The 22,253-nt window shown below is 40.3% G+C and overlaps 5 protein-coding genes and 1 long non-coding RNA gene across 7 annotated transcripts in view; 5 read left to right on the forward strand and 1 right to left on the reverse strand.

Moving 5' to 3' along the window:
- The window catches only part of LOC127349594 (uncharacterized), a 46,677-nt gene that overhangs the window by 3,730 nt on the left and 20,694 nt on the right, over positions 1–22,253 (forward strand). The window lies entirely within an intron of this gene.
- Positions 582–2,505, forward strand: LOC127379335 (immunoglobulin kappa light chain). Its single transcript, XM_051428800.1, has 4 exons — positions 582–678; positions 829–1,539; positions 1,664–1,782; positions 1,942–2,505. Exons 1-4 carry the CDS (start codon positions 621–623, stop codon positions 2,059–2,061), a joined length of 1,008 nt encoding a protein of 335 aa, XP_051284760.1. The 5' UTR covers positions 582–620; the 3' UTR covers positions 2,062–2,505.
- LOC127379336 (uncharacterized) lies at positions 1,220–19,755 on the reverse strand. The gene is made up of 3 exons (XR_007888288.1): positions 19,644–19,755; positions 13,503–13,589; positions 1,220–1,333 (listed from the first exon to the last, which is right to left on the reverse strand). It is a non-coding gene; the product is annotated as an uncharacterized LOC127379336 (long non-coding RNA).
- LOC127379326 (uncharacterized) lies at positions 7,867–10,718 on the forward strand. The gene is made up of 5 exons (XM_051428783.1): positions 7,867–7,945; positions 8,096–8,806; positions 8,918–9,043; positions 9,141–9,184; positions 9,319–10,718. Exons 1-5 carry the CDS (start codon positions 7,888–7,890, stop codon positions 9,436–9,438), a joined length of 1,059 nt encoding a protein of 352 aa, XP_051284743.1. The 5' UTR covers positions 7,867–7,887; the 3' UTR covers positions 9,439–10,718.
- On the forward strand, positions 12,153–15,392 carry LOC127379328 (uncharacterized). The gene is made up of 6 exons (XM_051428785.1): positions 12,153–12,223; positions 12,700–12,847; positions 12,998–13,708; positions 13,820–13,945; positions 14,043–14,086; positions 14,215–15,392. Exons 2-6 carry the CDS (start codon positions 12,790–12,792, stop codon positions 14,332–14,334), a joined length of 1,059 nt encoding a protein of 352 aa, XP_051284745.1. The 5' UTR covers positions 12,153–12,223; positions 12,700–12,789; the 3' UTR covers positions 14,335–15,392.
- On the forward strand, positions 18,814–20,731 carry LOC127379333 (uncharacterized). 2 transcript variants are annotated; one of them, XM_051428796.1, is made up of 5 exons: positions 18,814–18,938; positions 19,055–19,762; positions 19,848–19,964; positions 20,044–20,087; positions 20,179–20,731. In XM_051428796.1, exons 1-5 carry the CDS (start codon positions 18,884–18,886, stop codon positions 20,299–20,301), a joined length of 1,047 nt encoding a protein of 348 aa, XP_051284756.1. In that variant the 5' UTR covers positions 18,814–18,883; the 3' UTR covers positions 20,302–20,731. The 2 variants fall into 2 exon arrangements, with proteins under 2 accessions (XP_051284756.1, XP_051284757.1); XM_051428797.1 differs by having other exon boundaries at positions 20,182–20,731.

Genomic DNA, 22,253 nt, shown 5'->3' on the forward strand with positions numbered 1-22,253 from the left:
TGAGTGGTTGCTGGCACCACCTTTATCACAGTGACCTCACCCACCACAATAAGTGAGTAAATGGTGAAAGTACTGGCCTATACCCGAGCTGTTCTGTCTGTCAAATACTGCGGAATCACCGGCCAATTGATAATGTCATCGTGCTACCACACTTAACTAAGGTAGCGAGCATTATTAACATTATACCTGCTAAACACAAGCTTTCTAGGGTTGTTACATGACCATGTTAGCATGCTGAGGTTAACATGTAGCTCAAAGCACAGCCTCAAAGAGCTGCTATCATGTAGACTGTTAGTCCTGTAGCATTGTATCTGTGTCAGTGCAGCGTTTATTGTGGTTTTAAGGAAGGTGTAAAAGTGTTTTCACTCTCACACAGATGCACATTTAGTCCCTACAAACAATAACCAATAGTTTATACCAGCATCAAATACCAAACACTTAGAGTACAACTTAGACAGAATAGTAACAGTAAAAATGCTGCACTATAGGTGATACTGAGCATGTGATCATGTTTCCTATCTGTCATACAGTGTTATTTCAGGCCAACCAATCAAACACAGTCTGGTCTTTGAAGAGAGGAGAACTATCAGTATTCCTTCATTCAGCACGACAACTTGGACATGATGACGTCTGCAAAGTTTGCTTTCTATCTGACATGTTTGTTCTTGGGAGAGATGGGTGAGTTGAGTATTTATTCATCCAGTTTGTATCTTTTATTGTATGATCACTCCTCATAGCAATGTGGCTAATGTTTCTAATGTAATAATTACACTGAATTCTGTCACATGAAAGTAACGTGTATTTGCTTTGTCTCTCATTTCACTTTAGCTCAGACGACTGATGTGAAATCGTCCTCATCTGTTGGTCAAGAGAGACGTTTTATATCAGCTAATGTTGGAGACAGTGTGTCTTTGCATTGTTACTATGAAGGCAATAATTCAGTATGGCTTGTCTGGTACAAACAAACTCTGGGACAGCAACCGAGGATCATCTCTACCTTCTACAGGTATATTAAAAATGTAACTTTTTATGGTGAATTCAAGAACAATCCCCGCTTCACACTGGATACTGAAAATGATAAATATCACCTGAAGATCTCAAATATACACATTTCAGACTCAGCTACTTACTACTGCGCAACAGGTAGCTGTACAGCTGTCTTGAATTTTATGAAGGGCACTATTGTCAGTGTAGAGGGTTCAGATTGGAAGATCCCAGCTTCGGTCCATCAGTCAGCATCTGAGAGCATCCAGCCAGGAGGCTCTGTGACTCTGAACTGTACAGTACACACTGGGACCTGTGATGGAGAACACAGTGTTTACTGGTTCAAAACCTCTGAAGAATCTCATCCAGGACTCATTTACACTCATGGAGGCAGTAATGATCAGTGTGAGAGGAAACCCAACACACAAACACACACCTGTGTCTACAACTTGCCAATGCAGAGCCTGGATCTTTCTCATGCTGGGACATACTACTGTGCTGTTGCCTCATGTGGACACATACTGTTTGGAGACGGGACCAAGCTGGACTTTGAAGGTAAGTAACTGTATAGCTGAGGTTGGTGCATCTGATAAATGCTCATTGTCACTTCCCGAACAAATTTAGGATGAAAACAGAAATCATGCTATAAGCTGTGTTTGTGATATCTGGCTCTATACAGATGAGGCTGACTTGATGTATTTCTGGAGAGGAGCGTCTGCATTCACCACCATCCTGGTTGTTTTACTGGCTTTCTCAGTGTGCATGATGAACAAGGGAAACAGCTGCCAATCTTCAGAGGTGAATAAAAACTGTTGACTGTAAAATGACTGTTGAATTACCATTCAGATATATTGTTATTAGACAATTTAGCTGCATATTGTTGTAATTTATGTGAGGAACAAAATAATAATGCCAAATGTGATACATATTTTATATGTGATATATATTTGTTACCAGGGTTACCAAAATGGAGACAATCTCTATAATGCTGCTTCAAGGGTCAACCTGACCAAGACATCAAGAAGACAGCGGGATTCAACCTGGAGTGAGTGTGTGTATTATAGTGTAAAGAAGTAGAACTGGACATATCACATTTGTAAGGCAGGATTTTCTTTGTGCTTCTTTTGGGTTGTAATGTAAATTTTGATTTACGTTTAAAATAAATAAACTTTTATAGCTTCTTTTAGGTCTGCAGCCCAAATTAAATTTCACTGTTTGTTGATGTGCATATGTAGGATGCTGTTTTTGTGTCTGTGAGGTCTGAAGCAGGACAGCTCTACAATGCTGCTTGTTTCTTGCATATTAACCATCTAAAATTATACGGTTGTCTTTACAACATATGAGTAAAGGATTTTTGTGACTTCAGTAGTATATTAAGAAACTCTGATTCATTGGGCTTTCAGGATCAATATTGTCTTATACTTCGAATATTTACTCTCATTAGATTTGAAATAAATCATACCAGTGTTTGTTTATGTGAATTTTATGTAGTAAAGATCAAATAAAATATAAAAAATCTGGAGCACTTTGAGTTTGAAACATTATGTTTGTGTGCGTTCAATCCAGCCGTAACTTCGGCTTCTTCATGAGTGGTTGCTGGCACCACCTTTATCACAGTGACCTCACCCACCACAATAAGTGAGTAAATGGTGAAAGTACTGGCCTATACCCGAGCTGTTCTGTCTGTCAGAAACTGCGGAATCACCGGTCAACTCACAATAGGTGTCTTCAGGGGTGCTGTATACATGGGTATCAATCACGTGACCTTTTTGTTGTGCCCGCCATCTTTAGGACCGCAGCGCCACCAACCGATTCCAGGGAAATGGTTACCGTAAACGTCAAAGAAACGGGCTCTGCTAACGTTAGTCAGATGATCTCTCATCTCTCTGACAAAGAAAAGCAACGCTATTCCAAAAAAAATCATATTTTAGGTTTTGATCAGTATTTACTTCCGAATCAACTACTGACCCCGCTGAAATCTGTCCTTAACTTGCCGAACATGTCTTTTGGCGACATTTACATCTACCTCGTCCACAATCCTCCTCCATACACCGAGGAGTCCCTCAAGGCATATAAGAGCACTGAAGCGTACATGTATTTTAAATCAGGATGGTTGAATGATCCTCAAGTTTATAATCTGGAGATGAAGAAGCTGTTTTTATTTACAGGAAAGGTAAGATATGTGTTTACTTAACTTTACGACTCTATGATACTAACTTGCTCGGTGGTGCTAGGTGGCAAAGCTAGTACTAGGTCAATGCTAGGATAATAATTAACAATTGCCAATGGTATTTCGTTTTTTAAAACTGACCTTATGTTTGTTAGCGAAAACATATTTAATGTAGAAAATAGCTAGGAGTCTTAGATAATGTTATGTTTAACTTAAACATCATTGGTCTGGCTATATTGCTAAACTTATAATTTGCAATTTGCGTTCCTAACTTAAGGTGAAGCATTCACAAAACCGTTCTGTGACCCCAACACATCCCTGGCTCACAGTCCAAGAGGACGAACAGTACTTATGGCTCATTGCACCTGTAAGGCAGGCCTAGGAGAGGTCTGCTCTCATGCAGCAGCTCTTCTATACTCTGTGTTGGCTGCTGCTGATACTAAAAACGGGCAGGCTTGCACGGAGAAGCCCTGTGCTTGGGCTCAGACAAGTATGAACTCTGTCACAGGGGTCCCATATGAAGAGATCTGCAACATCAGTTTCTTTCATAAACAAGAGCCATGTTCAAGCCGTCAAAATCAAGGTCCTGGTGGTCCTGATATCAGACCGTCAGATAAAGACTGCCAGGCATTCTTTGAGGCGCTTCATAATAGTGAATTGCAGGAGTCCAAACTAAAGAAGAGTGCCATCCTGTCTGTCATTGAGGGCCACTCCCACAGGTAAGATACTCTGCTCCACAGAAAGACTGAAAAGCTCTTTTGTGGCTTGTACATAAGACTTTACAACTCATCTTAGTTATGACAGGGGGAAAACACATGGGGTAATTATAATGAGTAATTACTACAGGACTAGAATATTTAAATGCACACTTTTTCTTTGGTCAGTTTAAATAGTCTGGACACTTTATATGGTCACTTAAAATGTCTTGTTTCTGTTTCTCTCTCACAGGTACAACGGTGATGCAACTGGACTTGCCAACTCCTCTTTCCATCCTGTACTCCAGCACCCGGCTGGAGATGGACTTTCCCTTGCTACTGGTTGAGAGTACCAAGGTCTTTGATGATCTACATCTAACGAAGCAACAGGTAAACAATATAAACATTCTCCTTTTAGTTTGCCATAGGCCTACTTCAATTTTATTTTATAATATTTTTTATTTCCAAACTAATTTTAGCTGATACCAATATACACACACTTGTGTGATAGTTTACTTCGCAAAACTAGTAGACTAAGACCAACACAAAACAACTTTACAGGAAACTCATAAGTAACAGCCTTGTATAACAAAACAAAGATTCAGATATATTTACATTTGTACACAATTGTTTAACATTGTAACACTAAGGAAAACAATGTTACTGACACCCATGCTATTGCGAGGGGACAACAGATTGGCAAATGTTGCACAGAGCACAGCACACTCTGACCATCTTGTCAAGAGATGTAAGCTCTCAAAAATGGTGTACTTGTTCCTCACAAGACCAATCACCCGTTCAACATGAATTCGAACAGCTGCTAGCCCCCTTGAATACTCAAGTTCACTTGGATGCAGTTGCTTTTTCCCTCTAGTGAAGGCAGGTATTTTGAGATGAGCACTGTACAATCCCACAGCTTCTCCTACTGTGAAACCTCGATTTGCTAGGACCAAATCACCAGGTAACAGATTTTCCAGGTAGCCACAGTTCTCTGTCACTTGCTCGCCCTCCCCAGCCACGAGACACAAACGATATGACTCCCTGTGGAGTTATTGATATCAAGCACTTGGCAGTATTGTGGTGCTTATATTGTGAATATGTTTGTGTTTTTAGGTCTCTAAATGAAAATTTCAAAGCAGTCTATTATGGATGTACAATTTCTGTAACTACTATTTTTGAAACACATGGGTAAACTAATTTGAATCTGTTCCTTACTGGGCCACAGTATGAATCTAGACAACCTATCATGCAAGACATTTAATGTACTGTTAAAAACTCGGCTCACAGTAGGCTTTGACACATGAAATATATATGAAACAAAGTGCAGAGGTAAATTCAGTCTCATTCTCATTAGAATCATTAAAAAGCTTTGAAAGGGAGACAGTCCAGGTCCCACCAACTCTCCACAGTCATCAATCTGCATATGACTGCTGTTATCACACGGTGCCACCGGTCCAACATCATGCGTCCTTCTCCTTCTTTTGACAGCTTGAATTTGCTCAAATTTGCTGTGGCTATTTCTTTTTCTTTTGCGTTGCTCAGGTGTGAGATAATCAAACAAAGTTGGCACATAGTCGGGGTGTAATGGATTCTCGCTCTTCTGACCTACAGTGGTAGAATGAGATATAGTGACACATTAATGAACCGTGTTTGAGACTAACAGGTGGGCTACACTGGGTAAGTGAAACGCTCCGTTCGCGACGCGCAAATATACTTTTAGAAGACTAGTTTATTTTTTTATTTTTATTTTTTTAACGTACGCGCGGCCATCACATCTGCTGTAGCCAGTTCACTGATCATAGCGGAAGGTAATTGCTACAGCAGACACAACGCGAACGGAACACTTCAGTTACGTGCCTGGTGCAGCCTCCTTGTTACATCTCTACCAGAAATAAGTAATGATACTCGACCAAAAATCGAATAATGCAATATAGATGAGGGGAAATGAAATAATTGTGAGTGATCTTATTTTGTGAATCACTGTCATCATCAACATTGTTGTGTGGCATGTCATTGTATCATCTTAGGGTTGCTAGCTAACATGGCTATCGATAGCTAACGTCAGTTAAGGAGTTAATTTACCGAAATGAAGTGTTCATTGCAGTCTGGAGTGTTCTGTGGGAGTCCAGTGATCCCTTTTAATGGCAACTAACCACTTATGTCTCCTTTCAGTGTTTATAGGAATGTTATAAAACATATGTCCTGTTTTTTTTGACTTGCTGTTATCACAGCCCACGGCACAGCCGGTAGAAGGCATTTTTACGGTTTACTTCCAGACTTTTGTGCCGCGTACGGATGTTCCCGTGAAAGAAACGCCGAAATGAAGAAACACGGAATAACATTTCACAAGTAAGAAGTTGTTTTATATTATTTGACTGTTATGAACGTGTTGAATTTGATGTATCTCTTAAGCTAACATAAATGAAAGTAGCTTATTACTAGCATATGTCAGGAATAGAAAACAAAAGATGTTTTTGTAAATAAGACATCAGTAAGATGATGAAAGTGACATTTGGCAATCAGCCACTGTATATAAATGTCCTAAGTAGGCCATGTTATTCCTAAATTATCTATTAAATCAGTTTCATGGCACTAACATTAACGTTAACTGCTAATGTAAGTTATGTACCTGAATTGTAGCTACACTGAGAACTGAGTGTTGTTCAGATGGAGTTGTTTTGTGTGTCGGTTTCCAAAAGATAAATGGAAGAGGCAGGCGTGGGCAGCAGCACTCAGGAGGAGAGATTTTGTCCCAAAGGACCGTTCAGTCGCCTGCAGCTGTCACTTCAAACCACAAGACTTTGACAGGACTGGACAGTCAACTTGTTTAAAGGAAGGAGTGATACCATCAGTGTTTAATTTTCCTGACCATCTTTGTAAAGTTAGTGTCATGACAAATTCTCATATAATCTAATCCTGCTGATCTTGAAAAACAATGGAGGCCTGCTAATTCCAAGCATAGGCACAGTCAAGGTGACCCGCGCAGCAGAGCACTGCGTCCGACGCTCCACAAACATCTCATCTGCAGCACATCAGTGCACTGTGTCTTTGGTCAACCATGTTGTCATGGTTACAATAAAAATTCATTGAGACTGTAAAAGATGGCCTTTAGCACATTTTTTATGGTTGCTTTTAATCTGGCATCAAATAGTGAACTGCATACTGTATGCAGACTTGCATGCATGTACAAATCACCAGCAGTAAATATTGTGCTTTTACTACCATTGAACTCCAAGAAGCAAGACAGTTGCAAGCTTTTAATTAGAGTTATGTAAAGCTTTTGATGGGACAGTTAGGTCCTAGAGATGTGGTGACAACAGCTGCACAGAGGGGGCCCGATTAGATTTTTTTGTCATGGAGCCCAAAATTCCTGGTGGCGCCCCTGGGTATCTTCCTCAAAGAGCCTTTCATCCACAGAGGCCAGGACACCTTTTCACATTACAATAACTACTCCAGCTGCTTGTTGTGGATGAAATAGTTAACTCTAGGGATTTCCCCATCAAGATTTTTTGGGTTAACTAACTACTTACTACTGTTAATTTGATAATGTCATCGTGCTACCACACTTAACTAAGGTAGCGAGCATTATTAACATTATACCTGCTAAACACAAGCTTTCTAGTGTTGTTACATGACCATGTTAGCATGCTGAGGTTAACATGTAGCTCAAAGCACAGCCTCAAAGAGCTGCTAGCATGTAGACTGTTAGTCCTGTAGCATTGTATCTGTGTCAGTGCAGCATTTATTGTGGTTTTAAGGAAGGTGTAAAAGTGTTTTCACTCTCACACAGATGCACATTAAGTCCCTACAAACAATAACTATGAGATATAACTAGCATCAAATACTAAACAGAGTACAACTTAGATTAACTCACAGAATAGTAACAGTAAAAATGCTGCACTATAGGTGATACTGAGCATGTGATTGGGTTTCCTGTCTGTCATACAGTGTTATATCAGGCTGACCAATCAAACACAGTCTGGTCTTTGAAGAGAGGAGAACTATCAGTATTCCTTCATTCAGCACGACAACTTGGACATGATGACGTCTGCAAAGTTTGCTTTCTATCTGACATGTTTGTTCTTGGGAGAGATGGGTGAGTTGTGTATTTATTCATCCAGTTTGTATCTTTTATTGTATGATCACTCCTCATAGCAATGTGGCTAATGTTTCTAATGTAATAATTACACTGAATTCTGTCACATGAAAGTAACGTGTATTTCATTTGTCTCTCATTTCACTTTAGCTCAGACGACTGATGTGAAATCGTCCTCATCTGTTCGTCAAGAGAGACGTTTTATATCAGCTAATGTTGGAGACAGTGTGTCTTTGCATTGTTTCTATGAAGGCAATAATTCAGTATGGCTTGTCTGGTACAAACAAACTCTGGGACAGCAACCGAGGATCATCTCTACCTTCTACAGGTATATTAAAAATGTAACATTTTATGGTGAATTCAAGAACAATCCCCGCTTCACACTCGATACTGAAAATGATAAATATCACCTGAAGATCTCAAATATACACATTTCAGACTCAGCTACATACTACTGCGCAACAGGTAGCTGTACAGCTGTCTTGAATTTTATGAAGGGCACTACTGTCAGTGTTGAGGGTTCAGATTGGAAGATCCCAGCTTCGGTCCATCAGTCAGCATCTGAGAGCATCCAGCCAGGAGGCTCTGTGACTCTGAACTGTACAGTACACACTGGGACCTGTGATGGAGAACACAGTGTTTACTGGTTCAAAACCTCTGAAGAATCTCATCCAGGACTCATTTACACCCATGGAGGCAGGAATGATCAGTGTGAGAGGAAACCCGACACACAAACACACACCTGTGTGTACAACTTGCCAATGCAGAGCCTGAATCTTTCTCATGCTGGGACCTACTACTGTGCTGTTGCCTCATGTGGACACATACTGTTTGGAGACGGGACCAAGCTGGACTTTGAAGGTAAGTGACTTTCAAGCAGAACTTGTCCTACTTGATAAAAACATTCTTAGCCCCTCAAACTTAAGATGAACATAGAGTTAAAAGCCAACACCTCTGTCTGTCTCTCTACAGATGAGGTGAACTCTTCTGTCTTGGTGTATTTCTTGAGTGGAGCTTTGGCATTCACCACCATCCTGGTTGTTTTACTGACTGTCTCAATGTACAAGATGAACAAAAGAAACGGTTTCCAATCTAAAGGTAACTGTTACTTTTTATATCGGACAGCTTGCATTCATTGAATTTAACTTTTGAACTAACGAGCACGTGTGTTTTTTAAAATCTGTTTCACAATCAGATTCTCAAGCAAGATTATCAGGTTCCGTCCCAGCAAATACAGAGGTAAAATGTATTTTTAATAATCCATTATTTACCACTTAAACACCTTATTTATTTTTATGAAATTGTTTTACGGATAGTTCTTTAAATTTCAGTTAAGATCAATATTCTAATAATTCTACATATTTTGTTTCCAGGGTCACAGAGACGCTGACAACCTCCATTATGCTGCTTTAAGTGTCAACCTGCCCAACAGATCAAGAAGACAGAGGAACAGCACCAATAATGAATGTGTGTACTCCAGTGTGAAGCAGTAGAACTGTGCATTTAACGTTTCATGCCTTTTATTTCTTGGATAGTCATGGATGGTCGTATATTGCATTGGTCTTCAGGGCAAGACAAGCGTTCACATCTCACAGACCTGTAGGTAACATTGGCCTTTCTTTACACTTTTCCTAAGCTTAATACTAAGTACATTTCCTGCCTAATTCTTTAACCACTGTTTATTTCATTTTACTGCATAACCATGATCTTTCCCTGGCATCAATCATACCATAGTTTCCTTGCACAGGTATTGTTGAAAACATAAACAACAATACATTAGGTGCCTTTCTCAAAGAGTCCTTCATCCACAGAGGACGGGATAATAACTGCTCCAGCTGCTTGTTGTGGATGAGACTGCCCTGTCTCTCCTCTGAACAAGTGCTGAGCCCAGCCTGTGTTGGAGTATCACTACATCGCTGCTCTCAGACAGACACACGGAGCTCAGCAGGGTGGAGGAGAGACAGGCAGCAGAGAACTCGTTGCTGTACATGAAAGCTTCGCAAGTAAAAACACCTGTGTGAATGGAAAACAAAAGATCTGATCGGGATTAATATACAATCAATTGACCGGCCCGATACCGATCTTTGAGACATGAACTCACTTCATAAAAAGCAACATTGTACAGCGCTCTTTGTAGATCTGTCCAATGCTGTTGATGCTGTTGATCATAGTATTTTAATAAACAAGCTGCCTTCCATTGGTCTTGATGATTCTGCTTATACACTTAGTATATTCTTTTTATATACTTATGGTAAATTTAAGATGCACACTTATGGCATTCCTTGGAACATACCACTCCCCAAACATCAATTTCCAACATCTCTGACCATCCCCAGCAGACTGGTCTCAACAATATATTCCATCCTACATAAGGCCTCATGTAAGCCCCTATCTACTGACAGATTAGTGGACCTCTCCTCAAATAGCTCCAACACAAATCAGAAACTAATCTGGCAGAATATTCAACTATCTTCCAGGAACCACAACCATCGAGTTATTATTTTTAATAACCAAATCCTCTTATTTCTTCCTGTTGTGTTGGATTTTGTTTGTTGATTTTTTGCTTCCTTGTGTGCTGATTAATGTACATTTATGATTATTGCTTGAGGGTCTATTGTTGTTCTTGCAGTGTAGTTTTGTCAGCTCTCCACCACCGTCTGTCTCTCCTCCAAGCAGGGGTTTAATATAGCCGATACCGATTAGATAAAAAAAATGCCTTGATCAGCCCGATATCTTTGACACATGAACTCACTTGATAAAAAATAACATTGTGCTGCACTCTTTGCCTTTGATGATGTTGATCATAATATTTTAATAAATAAGCTAATGTCCAGTGGTCTTGATGATTCTCCTCATACTTTTTTCAAATCATATCTTTCTTGGGCTGCCGGCTACTTACACTAAACTACATAAATCATTTCCAAATGACAATAGCAATGTCCATTCTTATGCTTACATCTACTGAAAACCAGGCATCCACCAGATCACCTTTCTCTGCCATCACACATAACACAGTTTCCTTGCAGATCTGGTTCAGTTAAGTTCAACCAAACCTAATCATGTATGTGCTTTCATATGTCCATTCTATGTCAATAGTGATCAATATATTCATGGCACACTTTGATCTTCAGATGATACAGAATTAGAACAGAAATACTTTATTGATGCCCAGGGGGAAATTTGTTCATTACAGTTGTTCCACTCACACAACGTTAAAGAATAGTATTTATATACAATGTCTAACACAATATAATAAGAGCCTAAGAGATATAAAGTACAAAGTAAATGTAAATCTTAACATAAGTGTAAACATATTCCACAGTATTGCTTGACCCGGATATTGCACTTAATCGACTTATTGCACATTAACAGCACCAGTTTAATGACGAATGACTCAGAGTTTTGACACTCTGAGGGAGGAGTTGTACAGTTTGATGGCCACAGGCGGGAATGACTTCCTGTGCCGCTCTCTGGTGGATCTAGGTGGAATGAGGGATGAACGAATGGAAGAAAGGTGGGTTTGTTGGAGAATGGATGAATGGACGGAGAGATTCGGCAAGATGGTAAGAGGGACCCAAAGGGCTTGTGAGACCCTGTGTGGGGGAGCCGTCTCTTCTTATCTCTTGTAGAGAGCCCCAGTGGTTCCTGTATTTGGATAAGAGAGACAGGGAAAAAGGAAAGTAAGGGTTTGGGGGGAGGGATGTTGAAACTGAGTCAAGGAGGGAGTGAATGTATAAGGTGTGCTTAAGTAAGTTTTGAGCGGAAATGAGATGAGTGCAAGGCGGGGTCTTTGTTCCTGAACCTAGTTATAAAACTTCATATATTGTTATTGGACAATTTAGCTGCACATTGTTGTAATTTATGTGAGGAACAAAATAATAATGCCATATGTGATACATATTTTATATGTGACATATTTTGTTACCAGGGTTACCAAAATGGAGACAACCTCTATTATGCTGCTTCAAGTGTCAACCTGACCAAGACATCAAGAAGACAGAGGGATTCAACCTGGAGTGAGTGTGTGTATTATAGTGTAAAAGTAGAACTGGACATATCACATTTGTAATACAGGATTTTCTTTGTGCCTTGTTTGGGTTGTAATGTAGATTTTGATTTATTTAAAATAAATAAACTTTTACAGCTTTTATTTGTTCTGCAGCCAAAATTTAATTTGATTGTTTGCTGATGTGCATATGTTGGATGCCGTAACTCAGGCTTCTTCATGAGTGGTTGCTGGCACCACCTTTATCACAGTGACCTCACCCACCACAATAAGTGAGTAAATGATGAAAGTACTGGCCTATACCCGAGCTGTTCTGTCTGTCAAATACTGCGGAATCACCGGTCAATTGATAATGTCATCGTGCTACCACACTTAACTAAGGTAGCGAGCACTATTAACATTATACCTGCTAAACACAAGCTTGTTGTTACATGACCTTGTTAGCATGCTGAGGTTAACATGTAGCTCAAAGCACAGCCTCAAAGAGCTGCTATCATGTAGACTGTTAGTCCTGTAGCATTGTATCTGTGTCAGTGCAGCGTTTATTGTGGTTTTAAGGAGGACGTAAAAGTGTTTTCACTCTCACACAGATGCACATTAAGTCCCTACAAACAATAACTATGAGATATAACTAGCATCAAATACTAAACAGAGTACAACTTAGATTAACTCACAGAATAGTAACAGTAAAAATGCTGCACTATAGGTGATATTGAGCATGTGATTGGGTTTCCTGTCTGTCATACAGCGTTATATCAGGCCGACCAATCAAACACAGTCTGGTCTTTGAAGAGAGGAGAACTATCAGTATTCCTTCATTCAGCACGACAACTTGGACATGATGACGTCTGCAAAGTTTGCTTTCTATCTGACATGTTTGTTCTTGGGAGAGATGGGTGAGTTGTGTATTTATTCATCCAGTTTGTATCTTTTATTGTATGATCACTCCTCATAGCAATGTGGCTAATGTTTCTAATGTAATAATTACACTGAATTCTGTCACATGAAAGTAACGTGTATTTGCTTTGTCTCTCATTTCACTTCAGCTCAGACGACTGATGTGAAATTGCTCTCATCTGTTGGTCAAGAGAGACGTTTTATATCAGCTAATGTTGGAGACAGTGTGTCTTTGCATTGTTTCTATGAAGGCGATAATTCAGTATGGCGTGTCTGGTACAAACAAACTCTGGGACAGCAACCGAGGCTTATCTCTACCTTCTTGAGGTATATTAAAAATGTAACATTTTATGGTGAATTCAAGAACAATCCCCGCTTCACACTGGATACTGAAAATGATAAATATCACCTGAAGATCTCAAATATACACATTTCAGACTCAGCTACATACTACTGCGCAACAGGTAGCTGTACAGCTGTCTTGCATTTTATGAAGGGCACTACTGTCAGTGTTAAGGGTTCAGATTGGAAGATCCCAGCTTCGGTCCATCAGTCAGCATCTGAGAGCATCCAGCCAGGAGGCTCTGTGACTCTGAACTGTACAGTACACACTGGGACCTGTGATGGAGAACACAGTGTTTACTGGTTCAGAACCTCTGAAGAATCTCATCCAGGACTCATTTACACCCATGGAGGCAGGAATGATCAGTGTGAGAGGAAACCCGACACACAAACACACACCTGTGTCTACAACTTGCCAATGCAGAGCCTGAATCTTTCTCATGTTGGGACCTACTACTGTGCTGTTGCCTCATGTGGACACATACTGTTTGGAGACGGGACCAAGCTGGACTTTGAAGGTAAGTGGCTTTCAAACATAAGTTGTCCCACTTGATAAATACATTCTTAGCCCCTCAAACTTAAGATGAACATAGAGTTAAAAGCCAACACCTCTGTCTGTCTCTCTACAGATGAGGTGAACTTTTCTGTCTTGGTGTATTTCTTGAGTGGAGCTTTGGCCTTCACCACCATCCTGGTTGTTTTACTGACTGTCTCAATGTACAAGATGAACAAAAGAAACGGTTTCCAATCTAAAGGTAACTGTTACTTTTTATATCGGACAGCTTGTATTCATTGAATTTAACTTTTGAACTAACGAGCACGTGTGTTTTTTAAAATCTGTTTCACAATCAGATTCTCAAGCAAGATTATCAGGTTCCGTCCCAGCAAATGCAGAGGTGAAATTTATTTTAATAATCCATTAATTACCACTTAAACAACTTATTGATTTTTTATGTAATTGTTTTACGGATAGTAAATTCAGTTAAGATCAATATTCTAATAATTCTACATATTTTGTTTCCAGGGTCACAGAGACGCTGACAACCTCCATTATGCTGCTTTAAGTGTCAACCTACCTAACAGATCAAGAAGACAGAGGAACAGCACCAATAATGAATGTGTGTACTCCAGGGTGAAGCAGTAGAACTGTGCATTTAATGTTTCATGCCTTTTATTTCTTGGGGGTGGATGGTCGTATATTGCATTGGTCTTCAGGGCAAGACAGGCGTTCACATCTTGTCACAGACGTGTAGGTAACATTGGCCTTTCTTTACACTTTTCCTAAGCTTTATACCAAGTACATTTCCTGCCTAATTCCTTAACCACTGTTTAATGTTTGCGTAACCATGATCTTTCCCTGGCATCATCATACCATAGTTTCCTTGCGCAGGTATTGTCGAAAACAAAAACAATAATACATTAGGTGCCTTTTTTAAAGAGTCCTTCATCCACAGAGGACAGGAAATAACTGTTGCTTGTTGTGGATGAGACTGGAAACTCGAGGGATGCCCCGATCAAGATTTTTTTCCACCGATCCCGTTTCGAGTCAATCCAATACTTGAATTTTCCTAGATAATACACTTGCACAGTGCACAATTAATGTACAGTAAAGTTATGAAAATCACTCCAATGCATATGCTTAACAAGTAAATAGCTCTACAAAGAAATTGCCTGCATCCAAGCTGTTAAGGAACACTTAATGTCTCACTTCAGTGTTTGTTGCTGCCTGAATAGCTTTATTCTGTTGACTGTTTATTTTTGTCATCTGTACATCATTTAGTAATGATTACATGAATACATTACTCTTATTAGCTTTTTCCTCGTGGTGCTTTTGTTACACTTGCAGCGGCGTGGTGAACATGGTTGTGTCAGCTCTGTGCCGCCCTGTCTCTCCTCCGAGCAAGTGCCGAGCCCAGCCTGTGTTGGAGTATCACTACATCGCTGCTCTCAGACAGACACACGGAGCTCAGCAGAGTGGAGGAGAGACAGGCAGCAGAGAACTCATTGCTGTACATGAAAGCTTTGCAAGTAAAAACACCTGTGTGACATGGAAAACAAAAGATCTGATCGGGATTAATATACAATCAATTGACCGGCCCGATACCGATCTTTGAGACAGGAACTCACTTCATAAAAAGCAACATGGGTACTGTGCTCTTTGTAGATCTGTCCAATGCTTTTGATGCTGTTGATCATAGTATTTTAATAAACAAGCTGCCTTCCATTGGTCTTGATGATTCTGCTTATACACTTAGTATATTCTTTTTATATACTTATGGTAAATTTAAGATGCACACTTATGGCCTTCCTTCCACATTCCGTGGAACATACCACTGCCCAAACATCCATTTCAAACAGCTCTGACCATCCCCAGTGGACTTGTCTCAACAATATATTCCATCCTACATAAGGCCTCATGTAAGCCCCTATCTACTGACAGACTGGTGGACCTCTCCTCAAATAGCTCCAACACAAATCGGAACTAATCTGGCAGAATATTCAACTATCTTCCAGAAACCACAACCATCGAGTTATTATTTTTAATAACCAAACGCTTTTATTTCTTCCTGTTGTGTTGGATTTTGTTTGTTGAGTTTTTGCTTCCTTGTGTGCTGATTAATGTACATTTATGATTATATTCCCCTCTTTTTGTCATTTATCAACTGGTAACCCCACCCCTTTAAAATAATGTCTAACTACCTATTTTAGTTTGATCACAAAATGTTTTTATTGGATTCTTACACCAAAACAGATTTTTCTTTGCATTTCAAAACAGAAACATTATACCATTACATAATATTCAATTCAATTCAATTCAGTTTTATTTGTATAGCGCCAATTCATAACGGAAGTTATCTCAGTTAGTAACATGCATTAATGGAACATGAATGAGTGCAGAAAGAGAGAGGAAGGGAGGAGCTCAGTGCACCATGGGAAATCCCCCGATAGTCTAGGCCTATAGCAGCATAACTAAGGGGATGGTTCAGGACTCACCTGATCCAGCCCTAACTATAAGCTTTATCAAAGAGGAATGTCTTAAGCCTACTCTTGAATGTGGAGATGGTGTCTGCCTCCCGAACCACAACTGGAAGCTGGTTCCACAGGAGAGGAGCTTGGTAACTGAAGGCTCTGGCTCCTGTTCTACTTTTAGAGACTATAGGAACCACAAGTAGCCCAGCATTCAGAGAACGTAGTGTTCTAGAGGGGTAATAGGGTACTATGAGCTCTTTAAGATATGAAGGGGCCTGACCATGAAGAGCTTTATAGGTGAGGAGGAGGATTTTAAATTCAATTCTACATTTTACAGGGAGCCAATGCAGAGAAGCTAGTACAGGAGAGATGTGATCTCTTTTTTAGGTTCCTGTCAGTACTCGTGCTGCAGCGTTCTGAATTAATTGGAGCGTTTTAATGGACTTATTGGGGCAACCTGATAATAAAGAGTTGCAGTAATCCAGCCTTGAAGTAACAAATGCATGGATTAGTTTTTCTGCATCTGTCTGTGATAGGATGTGTCTAATTTTTCTAATATTACGTAAATGAAAGAAGGCAGTCCTAGAGTTCTGCTTTTTGTGGGAGTTAAATGACAAATCCTGATCAAAGATAACTCCAAGATTCCTGACAGTGGTGCTAGAGGCCAAGGTAATGCCATCTAGAGTAACTATATCTTTTGACAGTGAGTCTCTAATAACACACTATCTTCACTCTGAGGGCTCTAGCTTGCACTCAGCGTAATTGACTTTGTACACTTGCGCTTGTATAATTCCTATTTTGCACTTGACGCACATTGGAATTTTCCCTCCACCGATGCATGTCCTTAAATTAGGGAATGAACTTGCGCTCCGGGGGGGCGGTTCGGCGAAAACAGGAGGCATGTTCCGGCACAAACGTTCCCTGGTGCTATTTTGCTGTTTCAGAAAACAATTCTGCCACAGACCAGGAAAAACCTAGTCTAAAGTCAGTGGCGCTTATTCAGATGCTATTTTAAGGGCGCAGACTTGAGGGGATGCGCCTGAGAGGCAGCAGCAACATCGCCACCTGGTCAAGACGGGCATTAATACTTTGCCGCATCCCGGACAGCTCTCGTTCCAGCATGTCAAACCCGGTTTGCTGCAGGAACGGGTGGTCCTCCGGCGAGTAGTGGGTCTGGATCCTCTGCACCTTGGTGTTGGCGCTGCTCCCTCCTCAGCTGGCCCTTGAGCACTGCTCGGCCCGTGCACACTGCTCCCGAGGCCAGGGTCTTCTTCCTGCAAAACTTCGTTACATTGTTTAGATTTATTGTATGGCTGTGTTACATTTATTTCATGTCAATAATGTCATGAAAGGTCTTTCACGGCCCTGACGAGAACGTGGGTCTCCTCGGCTGTGAACCGCTCCTGGCGTGCGCCTGGCAAATCCGCCATTATAATAGCAATCCGCCATGGAACAAGCGCGCCTGCTTTTAAAGGGAATGTGAGATGACGGTCTGATTGGTTTATTGCACGTTGTGTATGTAGCTACTTCAGACCAACCCATTTTAGATTTGCTCCGGGCGCAAGAGTCATTTATCCTGCTGGCATAATAGCAACAGTGCCCGAGATCCGCCCACAAAGCTACTTGCGTTTTGCGTTTGATACTTGCGTTTCAGATCGGCAAGATAGGGCCCTTAGTGTCAATCATATGGAACATTTGCCAAAACTGTCCTGCCAAAGGATTTGCACATGGATGGTTCATAAATTGCGAACCTTTTTAGAATGTGATCCTCCTTTGCACTAGAAGAAAGCAAACAATTTGGAGTTGTTGCTTTTCATAAGTTAATGTGCGAGGGATTTGCAGCTCACTTGAGATCAAAATAGACTGTATGTGGCCGATGAACCAAAATGATTGTCAACCCTGATCTAGACTGAATTCTTGAAATCCTGTACACTCATGCTGCTACCACTCCCCCGAGACCACAGGATATAATTTACCACAGTGTGATTCTTTATTCGAGACAAATAAATGGATCTCCATTATATTCGTATTGTGTACGCAGACAGAATGCTACCCTGCTGACTGTGAACTGGTGAGGGTGAAACTGTTTTATGAACAACAAATTGCACCCAACTTTTTGCTTTTTGTATTGCCTCTTTCGTGGAAGTCACATTTGTGGTTTTCAGCAGGACGTAAGGTCTAAGGCAAAGCCAACGTAAACCCTCAACAGCAGCAGGGTCCTTATCAGGTCAGATTTATATGATTATATCGATATATTTAAATGTTAAAAGTATGTCCCACTTTATGCCAAGTGGTAGTTATTCATGAAGATAAAACAGATTTTATTTGTCTTCTGCTGCCAGTCTAGTACAGTGGAGGTAAATGGAGCTCAATGACTCCTGATTATGCCGCCCAAAGCGTCAAACTCTTTCAAAAAACAGCAACAAGTCTGCTGTGTCTTTTTACCTGTTACTAAAAATGGAAAAAACTAAGATAATTAATTTTACACTGATTTTAAATGTAATGCCGAGATGTGGAGAGGTTAAGAACTTCCTTTATCTCTCACCATGTGAACCTTTTTTTTTTTTACAAAAACCAAGACTGTGTCAGTGAACATGTGATGTCTGGTAAGTAGGGCACACAGTCGAGCGTCACAACAGATTGGCCAATCAAACATAGCCCTGTCTCTAAAAAGTAGAGAAACCATCAGTTTTCTTTTCTTTTTACACAGCAGTTTGAACACGATGGCATCTTCAGTGTTTGCTTTCTGTCTCACTTGTCTGTTTTTGGGGAAAATAGGTAAGTTGCATTTTAGTGACTTTTATATGTTAGAGTATATGATCTCATACAAATGTTTCTGATATTGACATTTATTACATTACATTAACTCTACATTCCTATTTATTTCCCTTCAGCTCAGACGACTGCTCTGACATTCTCCTCGTCCGGTTATGAAGAGATTGGTTTTGTATCAGCAAGTGTTGGAGACAATGTGTCTTTGCACTGTTTCTATGAAGGCGATATTGCAGCAAGACTTTACTGGTACAAACAACCTCTGGGACAGAAACCAAGGCTCATTTCTACCTTCTACATGTATGATAAAAATGGCACTTTTTATGGTGAATTCGAGAACAATCCACGCTTCATACTGGATACTGAAAATGGTAAAAATTACTTGACAATCACAGATTTGCACCTTTCAGACTCAGCTACTTACTACTGCATAAGTTGCTTTTTATACACATTAGACATTTCTGAGAGCATTATTGTCAGTGTAGAGGGTTCAGGTTTGAACATCCCAGCTTCGGTCCATCAGTCAGCATCTGAGAGCATCCAGCCAGGAGGCTCTGTGACTCTGAACTGTACAGTACACACTGGGACCTGTGATGGAGAACACAGTGTTTACTGGTTCAAAACCTCTGAAGAATCTCATCCAGGACTCATTTACACCCATGGAGGCAGGAATGATCAGTGTGAGAGGAAACCCAACACACAAACACACACCTGTGTGTACAACTTGCCAATGCAGAGCCTGAATCTTTCTCATGCTGGGACCTACTACTGTGCTGTTGCCTCATGTGGACACATACTGTTTGGAGACGGGACCAAGCTGGACATTGAAGGTAAGTAACTTTCTTGCAGAAGTTATCCTTTCTGAAAAAAGAAAGCATGTTATAAGCTGTGTTTGTGATATCTGGTTCTATACAGATGAGGCTGACTTGCTGTATTTCTGGAGAGGAGCGTCAGCATTCACCACCATCCTGGTTGTTTTACTGGCTTTCTCAGTGTGCATGATGAACAAAGGAAACAGTTGCCAATCTTCAGGTAACTGTTACTGTTTGAATCTGACAGCTTGTATTCACTGAACATTTTGAATAAAGAGCTTTTTCTGTTACACAACCAGAATCTCAAACCAGATCACCAGCTCCCTCCACAGCAAATACAGAGGTGAATAAATTCAGTTGATATGTTGTTAATATTGTTTTAATTTATGCAACAAACAAAATAATTATGTTATACGTGCTATATATTTTATTAGCAGGGTTACCAACATGCAGACAACCTCTATTATGCTGCTTTAAGCGTCAAACTGACAAAGAGATCAAGAAGACAGAGGGATCCAACCTGGAGTGAGTGTGTGTACTACAGCGTAAAGAAGTAGAAGTGGACATATCACATTTGTAGTTTTGATTCTGAGTAAGACAGCATTTTCTGTGTGCCTCTTTTGAGTTGTAATGTAGATTTGGATGTAAGTTTGAGATCAATTTTGTGGTCTGCAGATAAAATTAAATTGCACTGTACTAAAGACAACCTTATAATTTGAGATACAAAGCACAAAAGCATCACTAATATGTACATCAGTGATGCTTTTGTGCTTTGTATCTCAAATTATAATGCTGTCTTTAGTACATACAAGTTAATTACATTTTTGACATAACCAGTATATGTAAGTCTCTCATGGTCTTTCATGATCAAGACAGTCCCATACTTTCTTCATTTATCCTTATCACTTTTAAACCAAAACCTGCAAGTGTTAATGTATGTGAATTTTATGTTGTAATGATCAAATAAAAAAGAAAGTTACTTGTGTACATGTTTAATGTAACTCAGGCTTCTTCATGAGTGCCTGAAATTGAAATTGTACATCTATCCGAACCATTTCCAGAGTACAAGTCTGAGCTTCTACTCTCAACTTGATTATTATCCCAGAGGGAGATTGTTTTGCACACAAGATACACAAAATGATGTAAGTTAATTTACAAATCTGTTTATAAAAGTGTGTTTTAAGAAGGGATTTAAAAGATGAAACAGATTTAGCTGGCATACTTTCCTACAGGCGTCCTGATAGAGAAAGTGCGGTCTCCTTTAGTCTTGAGCCTCGACTGTACAACAACCAAAAGGGCCGTTGCCATGAATCTAAGGCTCAATTCTAGCTCATAAAACTTTAAAAGGTCAGCAATGTATACCTTTATATGCTCTCAAAGTAATCAGTAGCATCTTAAAACTGATTCAGAACCTTATCGGTAGTCAATGCAGATATGTGAAGACTGCAGTAATATGTTCTCTATATATAGTGGCAGTTTAAATTCTAGCGGCAGCACTCTGCACCAGAGACGTGAGACACATTTTTTTTTTTGAAGGGTTGAGGAATGAAGAAATGAGAGTTCAGGGATGAAGAGTTGAAGGTTGAGGGATGAAGGGGTATCAGAAGGGGGGTGGGGGATAAATCGATGGAAGAAAGCTGGTTGTGTTGGCGGATGGATGGAGGGGTTCGGCGAGATGGTAAGAGGGAACCGAGTGGGTTGTGAGACTGAGTGTGGGAGCTGTCTCTTTGTATCTCTTGTAGAGAGCGCAGGTGGTTCCTGTATTTGGATAAGAGAGATGGGGAAAAAAGGAATGAAAGGGTTCGGGTGGAGGGATATGGAAACTGAGTCGAGGAGGGAGTGAACGGACAAGGTGTGCTTAAGTACGTTTTGAGCAGAATTCAGATGAGTGCAAGGCTTTGTTCCCGAACCTAGTTATAAAACTTCATGTAGAGAGAGTTACAACAGACTAGATTGAATGGAATAAAAGCATCAATTATTTTCTCTAAATCAGAATTGGATAACATGACTTGATTTAACTATTAGTATCTGTTAACTGTTGATAAGCCCTCCAACATACATGGATGTAAACTGACAATTAGCTAGATAATTTATTGACTGTATGCACTGTTAACACACGTGTACTAGCCTAGTCACTGTGAGCATGAGCATGCTGACATTAGCAGAGCTGCCAACTCTCACGCTTTCGCCGTGTGACACACTGTTTTGCCTGATTTCACACGCACTCACGCCACACATCCAATTTCTCCGATCTTGGGCTGTTTCGGTCCCCTGCAGTTTGTACCGTCCAAAAAAAATGTTCCGCTATAGTAAACAGAGACTCGTCAAGCACTAGGACCAAGCGGTAAACGGCCGCTCAAGCTGAAGCCTGTTTCCCTTAGTTTAGACCGCCCACAAGCTCCTCGATTGGCTCTGCCGGTTCTTGTGTGATTGGCCGTCCCCGCTGTCACTCCATCTTGCTTGCACACCGGTCTGCTGGTGTTGCCCAGGTAATATTAGAGGTTTCATT

Source organism: Dicentrarchus labrax, unplaced genomic scaffold (genome assembly GCF_905237075.1).
Source record: "Dicentrarchus labrax unplaced genomic scaffold, dlabrax2021, whole genome shotgun sequence".
In the NCBI taxonomy this organism is placed as follows: Eukaryota; Metazoa; Chordata; class Actinopteri; family Moronidae; genus Dicentrarchus; species Dicentrarchus labrax.

What these genes read in the sequence shown, in the direction of transcription:
- LOC127379335 (XM_051428800.1), top strand. Translation starts at nt 621, where the DNA reads ATGATGACGTCTGCAAAGTTTGCTTTCTATCTGACATGTTTGTTCTTG. An exon ending in TTTGTTCTTGGGAGAGATGG is followed by an intron (nt 679 to 828) that starts GTGAGTTGAGTA and finishes ATTTCACTTTAG; the next exon opens with CTCAGACGACTGATGTGAAA. An exon ending in ACAGCTGCCAATCTTCAGAG is followed by an intron (nt 1,783 to 1,941) that starts GTGAATAAAAAC and finishes ATTTGTTACCAG; the next exon opens with GGTTACCAAAATGGAGACAA.
- LOC127379326 (XM_051428783.1), top strand. Translation starts at nt 7,888, where the DNA reads ATGATGACGTCTGCAAAGTTTGCTTTCTATCTGACATGTTTGTTCTTG. An exon ending in GACCAAGCTGGACTTTGAAG is followed by an intron (nt 8,807 to 8,917) that starts GTAAGTGACTTT and finishes GTCTCTCTACAG; the next exon opens with ATGAGGTGAACTCTTCTGTC. An exon ending in AAACGGTTTCCAATCTAAAG is followed by an intron (nt 9,044 to 9,140) that starts GTAACTGTTACT and finishes TTTCACAATCAG; the next exon opens with ATTCTCAAGCAAGATTATCA.
- LOC127379328 (XM_051428785.1), top strand. Translation starts at nt 12,790, where the DNA reads ATGATGACGTCTGCAAAGTTTGCTTTCTATCTGACATGTTTGTTCTTG. An exon ending in TTTGTTCTTGGGAGAGATGG is followed by an intron (nt 12,848 to 12,997) that starts GTGAGTTGTGTA and finishes ATTTCACTTCAG; the next exon opens with CTCAGACGACTGATGTGAAA. An exon ending in CCGTCCCAGCAAATGCAGAG is followed by an intron (nt 14,087 to 14,214) that starts GTGAAATTTATT and finishes TTTTGTTTCCAG; the next exon opens with GGTCACAGAGACGCTGACAA.
- LOC127379333 (XM_051428796.1), top strand. Translation starts at nt 18,884, where the DNA reads ATGGCATCTTCAGTGTTTGCTTTCTGTCTCACTTGTCTGTTTTTGGGG. An exon ending in AAACAGTTGCCAATCTTCAG is followed by an intron (nt 19,965 to 20,043) that starts GTAACTGTTACT and finishes TTACACAACCAG; the next exon opens with AATCTCAAACCAGATCACCA. An exon ending in CCTCCACAGCAAATACAGAG is followed by an intron (nt 20,088 to 20,178) that starts GTGAATAAATTC and finishes ATATTTTATTAG; the next exon opens with CAGGGTTACCAACATGCAGA.